Below are 14,736 nucleotides of genomic sequence, written 5' to 3' on the forward strand. Positions count from 1 at the left end.
GCCCTTTTCTGCAGAACTACCCCCCAGCTGTTCTTCTAGACTGCTGCTGCTTGACACTGGAAAATCCTAGCTTTTACAACGCATAACCATGGCAGCAGAAAATGACACTACAACACATTATATATTGTTACATTATTTTATCTATGCACCTGATGTAATAAACAACCACCACTTATAAAACCATCCTTAGTATAACCCCACTATGTTAGAAATGGAAGTATGCAGTTCAGAGGGAAATACCCGCCAGATCGAAGTTAACTTGAATCAGGGTTATGATGTTTAACATGCATTCCTTCTTAGGGCATCGCCACGTGATTTACCGGTACATTACAACGTAGCGTTCGCTCCCTTACGTGAGGACTTTTATTTTGAAATAAAGACGCCCTTAAAGCCGGAAGTTATGTTGTCACCATTATAACGTAGCTCTCTTGAAACGGGTGGTAACGTTTTGTTGGCTTCTAGTGTTAATTTGTTGTAAGTTGTATTAATACCCACAAGTCAACGATTCTAATATGTGATGTCCGTCGCCTAATTATGTTATACTACTACAACAAGCTGGAGAGGAGACGATCATCCGCTGCTTGGTAACGGATCGACTGCTTGACGCCGCCGGGCGTTTAAATCTCAGCCCTTCCGCCGACGCGGCGGTTCTCGGGATAAACTCACTGGATCTCATTCGACTGGTTCTTCGAGAGAGAGCTCATGGCGTTCCTCTGATGAGTGGAGTTCACGTGGAGTTCCTGGAGCTCCGTGCCCGTGCACCTAAACGGTGAGGAGGACCCCCGTGACCCCCCGGCACCATGCCTCGTCCCGGGCTGCGATGTCCGACTCCCGCGGTGGTGCCGGAGTGAACCAGGCTCCCACCACGGAGGAGACACCTCCCTTAGCCCATGACCCCCTCGGTGGTGCCGGAGTGAACCAGGCTCCCACCACGGAGGAGAGACCTCCCTTAGCCCATGACCCCCTCGGTGGTGCCGGAGTGAACCCGGCTCCCACCACGGAGGAGAGACCTCCCTTAGCCCAGAAGGCTCTGGCGGAGGGCTACGCCCGAGTCCGGTACCGGGACACCTCGCTACTGATCTGGCAGCAGCAGCAGGCGGAGCTGGAGAGCGGCCCTCCGGCCAACTACCTGAGCCGCAGCCAGTCCGCCTGGTACAGCAGCCACGGGAACCAAGCCGTGGTGGTCCGCGACAGGAAGACCTTAGGGGACGGGGTCGCTCCCAGGGAGGGCGGCAGGTCCAAGATCTGCCTCATCATGTAGCACTCGGAACATCATGCCAGACTTTCACAACCTATCATTTATTCGGAAGCTGTGGTTCGTGGATGTACTAGTCTCGTATTCATGGGTTTGGATGATGGGGTGTTGACGGGGGCAGCAGCAGCAGCCGTCAGGTCGAGAAGAGGCTGTCTGTCCCGGGCCGGTTGTCATGGTAACACTGACACGCGGCCACAGCCGTCAATCAAGCTGAAGATTAAATATAGGATCCAGTTTTCATTCACCACGTCGCAAAGGTCTACTAGTATTAACCAAAACACCACCTTTCGTGGTGCGACTGTCGTCGGCGGTTAATTATGAATTCTCCAATAAATTGTTTTATTCATGATGATCAACACCACGTGTTTTTATGTGTGCATAAGGGAGCGAGACCGGGGTAGGTTTATGTGTTTATTTATGAAAACAAAGAAACTCAGAAAATAAGGATCCCATATAAGTAATTACATCAAATATTGGACTAGTTGGTTTTGCGTGTCTGTCTCTACTCTAGCGAGCGGAGCGTCCCTCTAAGCGTACGGCTACTTTACAGTGCTCAAAACAGACAGAAGAAACGTACAGCCGGAGTGCATGCAAATACACAAAAAACTTTTTTTCAGCTTTCTTATTAAAATACAAAAATTAGCTATTATCATAGTCATCGCTCGACCATCAACTAAAAACAAAGAGGTGAATATGCAGGGAAGGGACTTTTTTTTTTTAAAGGGGGAGAGGGTTGGGGTGTTAGTGTCTGCACGTGTCTGGCAAGTCTGATGACAGCCCATAATTATCCCGACCAGCTCTGGTTTCCACGACAACACAGGACAGGGCATCCACAGATCCCCTCTTACACAGAGGTCAAAGGGTAACCCCAGAGCCCCTAGCCCCAACACAGACATACAGGCCGAGGGTGGTGGAGATGAGACATGATTTGATCGGCTAGCACTGCATCGACACAGGAAACAGGAGGGTGTTGTGGGTAATGCGGACCAAATCCGAGGCGGCTCACTGTTTCCATGACAGCACATACAAGGGGCAATGTGTGGGCCTTGGAAAAAATCATAGCCCAGCCCGACTGCACGCATACCAACCAAGTACACACACACGACCTGTGTTGCACAGGCACATCTCTGCCAATAAGAGCAGTTTATTTCCAACGAGCTGAAACTGGGATGTGGCCTTGGTGAGTGCGCCACACACACACACACACACACACACACACACACACACACACACACACACACACACACACACACACACACACACACACACACACACACACACACACACACACACACACACACACCATAAGGATTCTGATGAAATCGGTCTCGAGGACCCCGCCGCCGTCGCGTGGAGGAGCTCGGAGCGGCGGCGCGAGGAGGCCTGCGGGGGCGTGCGTAGGAAGGAGGACAGGGGGGGGTGCGGACACGCCCCTTCCTGTGATGTCGCCACCCTGTGGTGAGTCTGTTTGCTCATGTGACACCCTACTGCTGGCTCTGGAATGTTTTCAGAGGTCTGGGCAGGCCATCCCAGTAGGAGAGAGAGAGAGGAAGAGAAAAAAAAAAAAAAAAAAAAATCTTGGTTTCCACGGCAACATGGTTCAGTGTTCCTCGGAGGGCAAATCATGATGGGAAGAAAAAAAAACAAACAGGAAAGACCACCACCCCCCCCCCCCCCCCCCCCCCCCCCCCCTTCCCCTCAGTCAGACAGTCAGTCAACAGGTCGGTAGGTCATGTCGCATCGAGGAGAGCTCCTTCCTCTACGTCCGTCTTTCTCCGTCTGTCCTGCACGTCGGGTCTGGTGCGTCCGTCTGTCTGTCTGTAGGTTTCAATAAAAGACACTAGGAACTAAAAACAGCTCAGCCTATTTACACAGTCTCCCAATCTGGCCACGTATGTATTTGTGTGTCTGCATATCTGCATGTGTTTGTGTGTGTGTGTTAATATATATATATGTATTTCTGTATGCGTGTGGTCTTTTTACAGTATAAAACTTAGCATTAGAATGCACGTGTGTGTGTGTGTGTGTGTGTGTGTGTGTGTGTGTTTGATTTGTGTGTGTGTGCTTTCAGTCAGAGTCTGAGGAAGAGGAGGTGCCTGTCGAGGAGCTGTCATCCGAGGACGAAGAGGAGCTGCCACTCAAACGGCTAGCCCCGCCCCCCGATGCCCCGCCCCCAGCTGCCTTTTCTGAAAGAGAGGGAGAAACAGAGAAGCAGTGTCAATGCAACCATACCGCGTTTACTAGGATCTGTTAGGGATGGGAATACTATCTGAAGGAGATACCAGTTGTTGTCTGCCTTTGCAGTTTTCTCTTCATTTTCTCTTCACTCTTCATGTTTAATGTACCAATTATTAAAGGTCCCATGACATGCCACCAAGTGTGGTGTGATTAGCCGTTACAAGCCGTTTTGGAAATCTGCCCCTTATGTCACCACAAGTGGGTGACTAGATGTGTGCTGGATAGATCAGCCTAGCAGCCTACCCAGTGGACTGTAGCAAACGTTGCTGATCTATCCGTAATACATCTAGGTGGACACGCCCACCTGTGAAGTCATCAAGAGGAAAATCTGTCAAGGGGCAGATTTTCAAAACGGCTTGTAACGGCTAATCACACCACATCGGGTGGCATGTCATGGGACCTTTAAGCATCAAACTTTTACTTTCATGATAGAGTAATGAAATAAGACTGATTGATTTCATCAAAATACATCCACACGCTACACGCTTTCTAGTTGCCATATTTATCTACTGATGCAAACCAGCATAACAACCAGTTCAGGTCAGTTATTGGGACTCTATTGGAACTTTGAGGCAATGAATAGTGCCGTCCAAATCGAGTACTTGGGTATCCACATACTTGGGTATCCACATTCCTAGGATTCTCACACACACACACACACACACACACACACACACACACACACACACACACACACACACACACACACACACACACACACACACACACACACACACACACACACACACACACACACACACACACACACACACACGCACGCGGCCCTTACGCAGTAGCTTCTTCTGCTTGCGCTGCAGACAGGACTTGACGTAGCGCTCCAGCTCTCGGAGCGTCGACGGCTTCAGCGTCTCGAAGTCGATCTCGATCTCGTCGGGGTTTGAGTCCCGCAGCGAGGGCTCTCTGGACTGGATGATGTGCACCACGCGGCCCAGCTTCTCCCCGGGAAGACGGTTGATGTCCAGGCTCAGCTGCCGCTTCTCGTCGTAGGACATGGGCAGCGAGGGCTCCTCCCCCTCCTCCCCGTTGGCCGGGCCGCCCGCCTTGGACCCCTTCTTGGGTTGCCTGGAGAGGGAGGATTCATTCATTCATTCATTCATTCATTCACCGGTCAGACGCTGAAGGCGCTCAACACAACAGTAGAGGAGAGTCTGCATTCATCGTGTTTCGGGACGGTGCTCCTACCTGGTGGCGGTCACCGTGCTGTTGGCTTTCCTGGTCGGAGCTTTCTTCTGATTGGCTGGTTTGGCCTGCTGGGCGGCGGCCTTGGGCTTCTTCTCCTCCTCGGGCTTTCCCTTGTTCACCTTGTCCTTCTCTTTCTTCTTGTCTTTATCCTTCTTCTCTTTCTTCTTCTTTGGTTTGCTGACGGGAGCTTGGGACAGGACGGCGAGCTGCTCGTGGACTGCCTTTAGCTGAAAGGAAATCAGAGAAACACAAACACCAGCCAACCCTTTAACGGCATACCCTTTAGCAACGCTCCCTGGGCTAGCTGCATCCACTCTCTCCTGCTCACCAGCTGCCTGTCCCTGCCTCCCCGCTGACGCTCCCTGGGAAACGGTCTGCCCTGTGCTCCTCAAACACAAGGAGCACACGACGGGCACGCCGTGTCACGCTGGTGACCGTTCCCTGATGCACACCTTCCCCTCTGCTAGTTCTGCTACTCTGAACAGCTGAATATATATATCCAGCTATTCTACACAGCTGAATACGGGCAGGCCATAGGCTTGGGCTTATTGACGATGCTATCGGCAATGGATTTAATTAGTATTACTTTTAATTATTATTATTTTTTCTCAATGCCAGATATGTGTTCTCGTGTGTTTTCTAATCGCCGCGTTGTTTTTTTTCTGGGAAAAATTGGGAGTGTTGGATGCATATTTTTTTTTTTCCACGTGTGCGTCGTGTCAGATTTCTATGGAGTGACTCGATGTTGCCGGCATGTACAGCGGTCGCTCGCTCGCACTCTCTGGCGAGTTGCCGAGGTCAGCGTGAAGCAGCACGACGCAGCTAGGGTAGGGGAAACCCGGCCCCACCCACCGTGGAATCACCAGCCGGCGGCGGCGTCGGGCGCGATGGGACGATTGCTACATTGCGCGCGCTGTCCCAAGCCTAGTAGGCCATACCCACCTGCTCTTGCAGCTCAGCCAATCGTGTGGCCCGTTCTTCCTCAGAGTCAGATGAATCGTCGGAGGAGGAGTTGTTGCTGCTGTCAGAGGAGGCGGTGCTTTTACTGACCACTGGGGTGGTGGACGGCACCGCTGCCTCCGAACTCTCGTCTGGCATCTTGGCAAAGCGCATCTCAAACACATCCTGCGGACACACAGGGGGACGGGGGGTTAGGACGGACGGACGGACGGACGGACGGACGGGCAGGCGACACACGGTTACCACACTTGAGGATTTGCACATCACTTACACTAATAAGCACCTGTCACTTTAAACAAACATCTGACACTTAGCCTGGTCTGGTCAGGTTTAAATAAGCGATGTGTCGCCTATGTGTAGGAATTTCCTTTTTTATCTGCTTTATCTGTTGTATCAAGTGGGATCCCTGGTAGGATACTGCATGGATGAACCAGAAGCATAATTGTGTTCTGTTTTTGTGGGTCTTGTTATGTACTGTCATGAGCACACTGAAACAAATCCCTAGCAACTTGTACAGAGTTGTATGGCAATAAAGTATTGAATCTTGAATCTTGCCTACCAGTCTCAAGACAGCTAGTTGAAAAACAGAACGGAAAAGGTAAGCCTAACAGACAGACAAGTGGTCAAGACAGAATGAGATAACGTGTAACCGGAAGGATAGAAAAGACAGGGAGGCCAGACCGAGGGGTGAGACATGCAGGTATACCTGCAGTTTCCTCGCCATGGCAACCACCTCGTGGTCCGGGGGGTTGTACTTGTAACAGTTAGAGAACATTAACCTGACGTCCGTGGCAAAGCTCTGGGGGTCGCTGTACTCTCGGTTATCCATCTTTTTCTGGATGAGAAACGACAGAAAGAGAGAGTGGAGGTAGGGGGAGAAAGAGACAGAGCAGAGTGGTTTAATCCCCTCATACTAATGCATGTGGAACTGAGAGGAATGTGGGCCAGGGATTGCTTTCAAAAACGGTCTGGTATATTTTTACAAAAAGGCCCAAACCCTCCGTGTGTGTGTGTGTCTGTGTGTGCGTGCGTGCTTTTACGTGTGCGTGTGTCTGTGCGCATAGCGTGTGTGCGCGTAGCGTGTGTTACCCGAGCACTGCTGAGGTCCATGGGGTGCTTGATGATGTCGTGGTAGTCGTGCAGCTCCAGGGCCTCGGCGTCCACGGGCTTGTAGAAGGGCCACGCGTAGGCGGCGTGCTTCTTGGACAGCATCTCCTTCAGGATGCTGTCACAGTGCTTCATCTGCTCCCCTAGCTTCCCCCCCTTCCGACTCGGCGTGCCGGCGGGGCCGGCCTCGCCCGCCTCCTCTCCACCGCTGCCCTCCTTCTTGGCCTTGGGGGGCCGGGTGGCCGTGTCCCGGCGGGCCGACACCATCTTGGCCTGCTTGCCGCCGCCGCCGCCGCCGCCGCCGTCCTGGGCCGGGGGGGAGTCGGCCCGCCCCGCCGAGATGGCCGACGTGGTCGGGGTGGTGGTGTCCGCTTTCCTCTTCACGCCCTTCTTCTGGAGGGGAAACACGAGCGCATGCACACGCACACGCGCACACACAGGCAGGCACACGCACACACACAGCCAAAGAAACAGACAGACAGGAAAGACAGGACATTCAGGTTAGACTGTGCTCTCGTCTTGTCTTTGTAAACAGAGGTCCACTAACACTGGCAGCCGTTAAACTCGTTGAAACGTCTTTCAATGAGTGCGTGTGGCGAGAACTAGGGTGGTCGTTACCTTGACGACTGGCTGAGCAGAAGGCATGATGGTTGCCGTGGGCTGTGGCGTAGACACGGAGACCGGGGGCGTGGTCTGGACCGGAGTGGGAGTGGGCGTCGGCGTGGGCGTCGGGGTGGGCGTGGGCGTGGGTGAGATGACTGGCGTCTGGGAGGGCGAGGGGGAGGGGTAGGAGGTCGGGGGGGAGGCTGAGGACTCCGCCTGAGCCTGGCTCACTGGACAAGAGACGGAGGCACAGAAGAGAGGGTTAACAGGACTATTATTTATAGGATAGTTAAAGCTGGGTGTGATTTCACTACAAATGGTTTGGTTTGAATAATATTAGTTGGGATGAGATTCCTTTACTCACATGGGATTCCATCAGTAAAATTAGATACCATTACTCAGATGGGATTACATTACTGAAATTTTATTCCATTGCTAAAATAGGTTTTCTATTACGAAGAAGGGATTACATTACTTGAATGAGCTGACATTATTAACGGATACGCTGCGAACCGTTTTTTTAGCGTTTGCCTGTTTTACCCAGATTCATACGAGTTGTTTTAACGCCAAATACATCATTATGTATCCAAAAGGGACGCAGTCTCGGTTAGAACTAGCTTAGGAACACAATCTGAATTACTTTACAGTGAGTTCCCAATGCATGCCAGTAACACCACAACAAGATTGTCCTTTGTCTACAAACTGTTCATAATCAGGTGGTAATCAGGGTTCCTGCGCTGCTCCGCTGACAGGTTACCTCCACCTGGACTACCCAGCCAGAGGCAGCCCATAATAGAATTGCAACAGCGGCACATGACTGCTAGCTCAATAACCATGGCGCCGAAAATACAGCCAAATTATCTTTGTGTTTGCAGACGAACTGCACTCATTTTGAATGAGTGACTATTCTGAACACATTAGAGACATATGAAAAGTGATTAAAAGTGTCCTGCCCTCGCGTGAACAGGAGCTAGGCTACTGTAACTCTGCCAGGCAATGGAGGCGGCTAACGTAAAGCAACTGTTAACCAAGCTAACTCAATAATTTGTAAAATCTGGGTAAGAGAGGAAGAGAACAGCAATTTACAGATATCCCCTTGTATCCCTTTAAATGAGATCCCATTACTTGGATTTGGATCACATTACTTAGATTAGATTCCACACCTCAAGAGGGATTCACATCAATAAATTGAGGTTCATTAACCAGATGGGATTAGGTCACTTAAATGAGATTCATTAACTAGATGGGATTACATGATTTAAATGAAGTTTATTAACCAGCTGGGATTACATCACTTAAATGAGGTTCACTACTCACAGGGGATTACATCACTTAAATGAGATTCCATTACTCAGAGGGGATTACATCACTTAAATGAGGTTCACTACTTACAGGGGATTACATCACTTAAAATGAGGTTCACTACTCACGGGATTATATCACTTAAAATGAGGTTCACTACTTACAGGGGATTACATCACTTAAATCAGATTCCATGACATCACTTAAATGGGATTCCATGACATCACTTAAATGAGGTTCCATTACTCAGAGATCGGATTACATCATTTAAACGAGATTACATTACTCAGATCGGATTACATCACTTAAACAAGATTCCATTACTCAGAGGGGATTACATCACTTAAATGAGGTTCCATTACTCAGATCAGATGACATCACTGAAATGAGATTCCATTACATCACTTAAATGAGATTCCATTACATCACTTAAATGAGGTTCCATTACATCACTTAAATGAGGTTCCATTACATCACTTAAATGAGGTTCCATGTCTCAGACGGGTAAGTGACCGTTACCTGTAGTGGCAGGAAGAGGGGGTTTGCTCTTGGTTTTTCCTTTAGGTGCGGGGGGCAGCAGAGCCACCTCCTCCTGGGGCATCTGGGCCACTTTCTGCAGGAAGATCTTCTCCAGGGCCTGAGCCATCAGCACAATGTCGTCTGTTGGCTACACACACAGAAGGCACACTAAATACCCATCAACCCACTCTAAATTTGATGCCTGGTTTGTTATGCAGTAAAATAGATAGGGTGTGTGTGTGTGTGTGTGTGTGTGTGTGTGTGTGTGTGTGTTACCTTGTTGTAGATATAACAGTTGGTGAACATGGTGTTGAAGTCCTGCATGGCCTCACTGGCACTCCAGTAGTAGTTGCTCTCTAGGCGTTTCTTGATGGTGCCCATGTCCATGGGGTTCTTGATCACCTTATGGTAGTCCTACAACCACAGATCATGATCAACATCCAGTCCATACCCAGTGATAGCTCAGACAGATAGTACAGCTAGCAGGAACGCCATCTAAATAGCATTTTTATTTCCATCTGGGACCTTTTGAAACGTTAGACGTATCCAGTGGGATTTAGTTCAGTAAGGCTGCTGCTTTAGCTACTTTGTAATTTGCCTATTGGGTAGAAATACGGACTAAACGATGGCTCTACAGAGAGGAGGCTTATAACCCCTGTCCCCTTGGGTTGGGTACCGAACTCAGAACTCTTTAGGGTAGCAAATGGATTATCTCAGTACTATCGAGTACTACTACGACCTATTCAAGACTAATAAATCTGTGCCAAATTTCCCGTACGTGCAAGGCAGAGAGCGCATCTGGTGAGAGAGTGGGCTACAGTATACTAGAGAGAAGGAGAGCGAGTGCGTGACTACGCCACGGCTTGTCCACGGGGAGCGTTCCAACACAGGCAGAGCAGTGCTGGACCAGAAGCGGTCCAAGAGTGGTTGTTTACACTTTTGCAAACTGGACCGAGAAAAGGCCTGCTGCAACGCGAAAGGCAAAGCTGGCCAGAAAAACCTGTCGAGCTTGAGTAAACACCTGGTCAAACACAAAATACATCTCACAGCTCAGGAGTGTAGCATGTTTGATAGCCTTACTGTGCGTTCGATTTCGATTTTTCGCCTGCGCGAACAGGCGAAAAATCGAAATCTGTCGCTGTGCATAACTGTGTGTTCACACCGCACATTGAAACGTGTCCCGGAGCGTTTTTCCCGCCAACGGTGCTTTATGCCAATTCATTCTCATCAACCATGGCCGAGAGAACCACCATTGCATGTCTTTACCTGTTGGAAGAGGGAGAGACGTCGGAATGCCCGTCGTTTATGGGTTAATAATATAATCCGGAGGCGCACACCGCTTTGTGCCGTGATATTATATATATCGTATATATTATATAGATATTTATATATTATATATATCATATCATATTATATATAGAGCTCCGGGAGTCGCAAACGGCAACAATCACTTTCTCCTCCAAGTTGCGGTTCACTGCGGAGTACAGGGAACAGTTGGCCCAGCCGGTTGAACGGTGGTTGGCACCCACAGGGAGTGAACGCTGATTGGCTGTCTCACACGAATGCCGCAGAGAAATTCAAATATTTGAACTTCTGTGAAATTTTGTCGCGCATTCGCGCTGCAAATCCACGTGAACGTGCTCGCCTGTGACTGGGAAAACTGTCGCCCCGTCAATCAAATCTTGTCGCAGGTTTGTGCTGCGACAAATTTCGCCCGATACGCGTCTCCACGTTCACTTTGCCTTGAAACGTGTCACGTTTCAATGTGCGGTGTGAACACACAGTTAAGGTTGATTGCACCGCAGCTAACATTAGCACACCTGCGCCGAAAAAGTTGGACCCTCCGTGGACACCGAAACTGAGGCATCGACCACTTCAACTTCAACTAATTGGACGAGTTGTTGTTGGAGATAACTGGGCTTTTTTACCGTCTTGGTTGACGATAGTGTAGCATTTTTTTGGTCTCACACACACACACAAACACAAACACACACACACACACACACACACTATACGGTAAGTATACACTGCTAGACACCGATCCATCCAATATAGTCTCTTACCTAACCACGTTAAAAACCAGCCTGACTTTCAAACTGCCTTAGCTGCTATTGCCTGCAACAATGCTATTGCCTGCAACAATGCCTGCACAACAGCCACTGTTGATGAATATTTCATGTATCCTGGTTCAAAACTTTGCCGAAATAGCAATACATAAAATGACGACAAAACACTTTTGGAAAATAATATTTTTGTAATAGTTTACGGTTGGCTTGACGAGTACCCGATTACACGTTTGCCCCTAACTCCCCCCAGTTGAGACCAAAGGTAAATAATTATTTAATGATCATTGATGATTTAACCATTTAGAAAGATGCTGAAATTTGTAAGAACGAAAAAGCAAGCAATGAAAAACGTATGTTGCTCTTCAAACCTTGCCCCGACTGTGAACATTTAACACGAGTAATACAGATTCAAACAGATCAGCTTGCTGCTAATTCTGACTTATTCAAGACTTTCGTTCCATAAACCACAGCTCTCCAGGTCAACAATTGACTAGATGACTGCTTCAACTGTAATTTAGTTTAAACATGTACTATGTTAGTTTTAGTATAGTAGCTAGTTATAGCTGTATCATTTTCAGTAACTGTGTCTGTAATTTTCCCATGGTGGGGGACCAGAATAAAATTCATTGTGGAGAACACACCTAGATGGATTGACTCATGGATGAGCGTGTTTTTATTCTTGAGAAACCTAGTTCAGACATGTTTTTGACTAAATGACTGCATTAGAAAAGGTATAGTGCAGGTGTGAATGAACTTGGGCGTGTGTGGACTTACAGCCAAGCAGAGTTTTATGGCGTCCACAGGATGGTAGAAGGGCCAGGCAAACTGATGCTTCCACAGAGTCTTCACCACGACGTTCTGCATGTACTGCAGCTGGTTGGTTTTCCTGCAGGAGCAACAGAGGGAACACCACACACACGTAGCTGTTTTACAGATATACAGATAGACCGTTAACTCAGGGGACATGCAGCATTATGCATGTCTGCTATTGAGTTTCAATGTAGCTATTGTGTAGATCTTAACCAAAGAGGGGAGGCTGGGTAGCATTGTCCCTCCAATGTCACATGGCTATCTTTAATCCAGTTCTTATCCGGACACAATTTAAATTCCAAGAGAATTGTTTCTGACCAAAAGTATTGTGTTTTACAATAGCAGAACAATAGAAAGAAAATTATTTTCTGATCTATGCCACATTAAATAACGTAACGAGATCCCAGTAGGTAGACAGCTCTGGCACACACTGGAAACCAATAACTCAACGGCTGGCACCAACATCTACAGAAGAAGAGAAAAGAAGCCTTTTCTCATGACTTCTGTCAAGTTTCCTGTCAAACTGCAGGAATAGGGCTGGCTCAACCACCAATCCTAGTAAACCAAGGAAACCCAAGGGAACCAGATCGCCTCTAAAGAAGGAGAATGAACCCCATGAGGTTCTTCGCCTCGATTCCAGAAACCTATGTTGTGTACAAATGGGAGCTCAGCCTCCACTGGTGGTATCATACTGCTGTGGTCTAGAGGGAGCTCAGTTCGTGTCTTACCTGCCAGGCTTGGTGGGGTTGGTGACCTCAGGGGGAGGGGGATTGGAGAGTGTCGGGGGTGTAGGGGGGGCGGTCTCCGGGGCGTCCGACATGCTGGACGACAGTCGAACGGCGTCGTCTCCTGGGGGGAGGGACCGCAGCACACGACAACTTCCTGTCTAGATGGGTGGTAGGGTTCTCAGTCCTGCCGAAGTTCTTCCTCCTTATTCCCAGTGGGGAGGCAACATCCCATCTCAAGACCTCAGCCAGACCGTCCACTTTCTGTAGCACAGCAGGAGGGAGGAGGTTACAAACATTACTCAACACAACTCCACAATCACACACAGATGTACATATTGACGTTGCCTAGCACACCTACACATACGTGCATACATGCACACACACACACACACACACACACACACACACACACACACACAACTTGGCACAGCTTCACACACACACACACACACACACACACACTCTAAAACATGACCACAATATTCTGTTCATTAAAAGGCAAAAATGTGTGAAGTGCTAGTATATCCATTATTAAGCTCTGTGTACACTTGATGAGCCAATATAATCTAAGATTCCTAACAAAACAGTTTCCCTGGGTCTAACGATACACAGCATGTTTAATGACACAATCTTACTGAGCCAAAACTACAGTTTAGTTAAAAATAAAATGTTAAATAAAATGTATGATATAAAGCAATAATAGCAATATACAGAAAATACCTACATCTTAATTGAATCATGGGTCTCTACATACACAATACTGCTGGTACCAAGGAATACAACGTTAAAATAACAAGATAAAATGCAAACAGTAGTACATTTCCAGCTAAGATCACACTGATGTGTATAATAGTACAGCCAATGCGAAACATGTATAAAGTAGTAATAAACTGTGTAGATTGGAGAATAGCAACAATCTAGATCAAAACATGGACAGATGTGGAAACGATGTGCAGAATTCGGCATGCAAACCACCGTACCAAAGAGAGCACATTGCAGCTAGCCAACAACCAAGAGTGAAACCAAACAAGCTAACGCCAATTTAACTCGAGTAGTCAAGCAAACATCAACGAGTACACTTAGAAAACACCAAACCACTAAAATATCTGGTGTCTCTGCATGCACGCTGCGGCTGTCCAGCTAAGACGCTAGCCAGTGCTTCTCATGCTAAACAGTGCTAATGTACAATTAAGTTAAACCAAATACGAACCTCCTGCTGCTACAGCTTTGTGTGATTTGTTATGGTCGGAATTCATAGGAACCCAAGACACGTAAAATCGACGAAGCACTGAGGATGCATGTATTTTCCTAGCTAGCGAAACATCCCATTTATATCGCTTTAAAAAGATGGCGGGCAATGCATTGCAATATAGTAGCTCTGGTCGCTAGCTAAGCTTAGCTTCCAACCTACAATGTAACCACATCAATCCACCACGGAGCTATGCACATCCTGGCCCCGTGTCTTCATTATATATGTGTGTGTGTGTGTGTGTGTGAGACGTGCAATGTATTTCAACCACATGTTTTCTGAATTTAGCGGAGGTTATTGTAGCTGCACACGGTAGCGCTAAGAGCCATAAGCCCGGCCGAGGCTAGCTGCTAGCCGAGCTTTGTATGCATTGTTTCGAGGCGCCGAACGGTGAGCCAGGATCGCCAAACGACACCTATGGATTCGCTACGTTATGTAAACATCGACCCGATGCACGGCGACATTCCGGCAGCACTAGGTAAGAGACATGTTTTACTTTAATTTTTTTTGTCCTCAAGTTTGTCCAGCGGCGATCGTCGCGTAGTTTTCTGGAAGGTTTTTTATTTAGCGAAGTAGCATAATAGATGAGTTATCAGCTGTCTTGTCGCTGCGAGTGCGCACGCGCGGGGGGAAAGCGGCAGCATCATGGGTGTTGTTGTGCTGTGATTGGTCATCGGGGTATCTAGGAGGCCAATC

The 14,736-nt window shown here is 48.3% G+C and overlaps 2 protein-coding genes across 6 annotated transcripts; one reads left to right on the forward strand and one right to left on the reverse strand.

Moving 5' to 3' along the window:
* Positions 1 to 451: 451 nt before the first annotated feature.
* On the forward strand, positions 452 to 1,611 carry brd3os (BRD3 opposite strand). The gene has a single exon (XM_084468438.1). It carries the CDS (start codon positions 821 to 823, stop codon positions 1,259 to 1,261), a length of 441 nt encoding a protein of 146 aa, XP_084324564.1. The 5' UTR covers positions 452 to 820; the 3' UTR covers positions 1,262 to 1,611.
* Positions 1,612 to 1,653: 42 nt separating this feature from the next.
* On the reverse strand, positions 1,654 to 14,644 carry brd3b (bromodomain containing 3b). Of its 5 annotated transcripts, none has more exons than XM_084468428.1 (12): positions 14,537 to 14,644; positions 12,792 to 13,052; positions 12,028 to 12,139; positions 9,464 to 9,601; positions 9,188 to 9,335; positions 7,382 to 7,596; positions 6,746 to 7,153; positions 6,363 to 6,491; positions 5,639 to 5,821; positions 4,697 to 4,923; positions 4,284 to 4,576; positions 1,654 to 3,441 (listed from the first exon to the last, which is right to left on the reverse strand). In XM_084468428.1, the coding sequence occupies exons 2-12, from the start codon at positions 12,881 to 12,883 to the stop codon at positions 3,323 to 3,325; spliced, it is 2,064 nt and encodes a 687-aa protein (XP_084324554.1). In that variant the 5' UTR covers positions 12,884 to 13,052; positions 14,537 to 14,644; the 3' UTR covers positions 1,654 to 3,322. The 5 variants fall into 5 exon arrangements, with proteins under 5 accessions (XP_084324554.1, XP_084324555.1, XP_084324556.1 ...); XM_084468429.1 differs by having other exon boundaries at positions 6,363 to 6,485; positions 6,746 to 7,156; XM_084468430.1 differs by having other exon boundaries at positions 5,747 to 5,821; positions 6,746 to 7,156.
* Between the last annotated feature and the right edge of the window lie 92 nt (positions 14,645 to 14,736).

This window comes from Micromesistius poutassou (assembly GCF_964030765.1).
Source record: "Micromesistius poutassou genome assembly, chromosome: 5".
Taxonomy (NCBI): domain Eukaryota; kingdom Metazoa; phylum Chordata; class Actinopteri; order Gadiformes; family Gadidae; genus Micromesistius; species Micromesistius poutassou.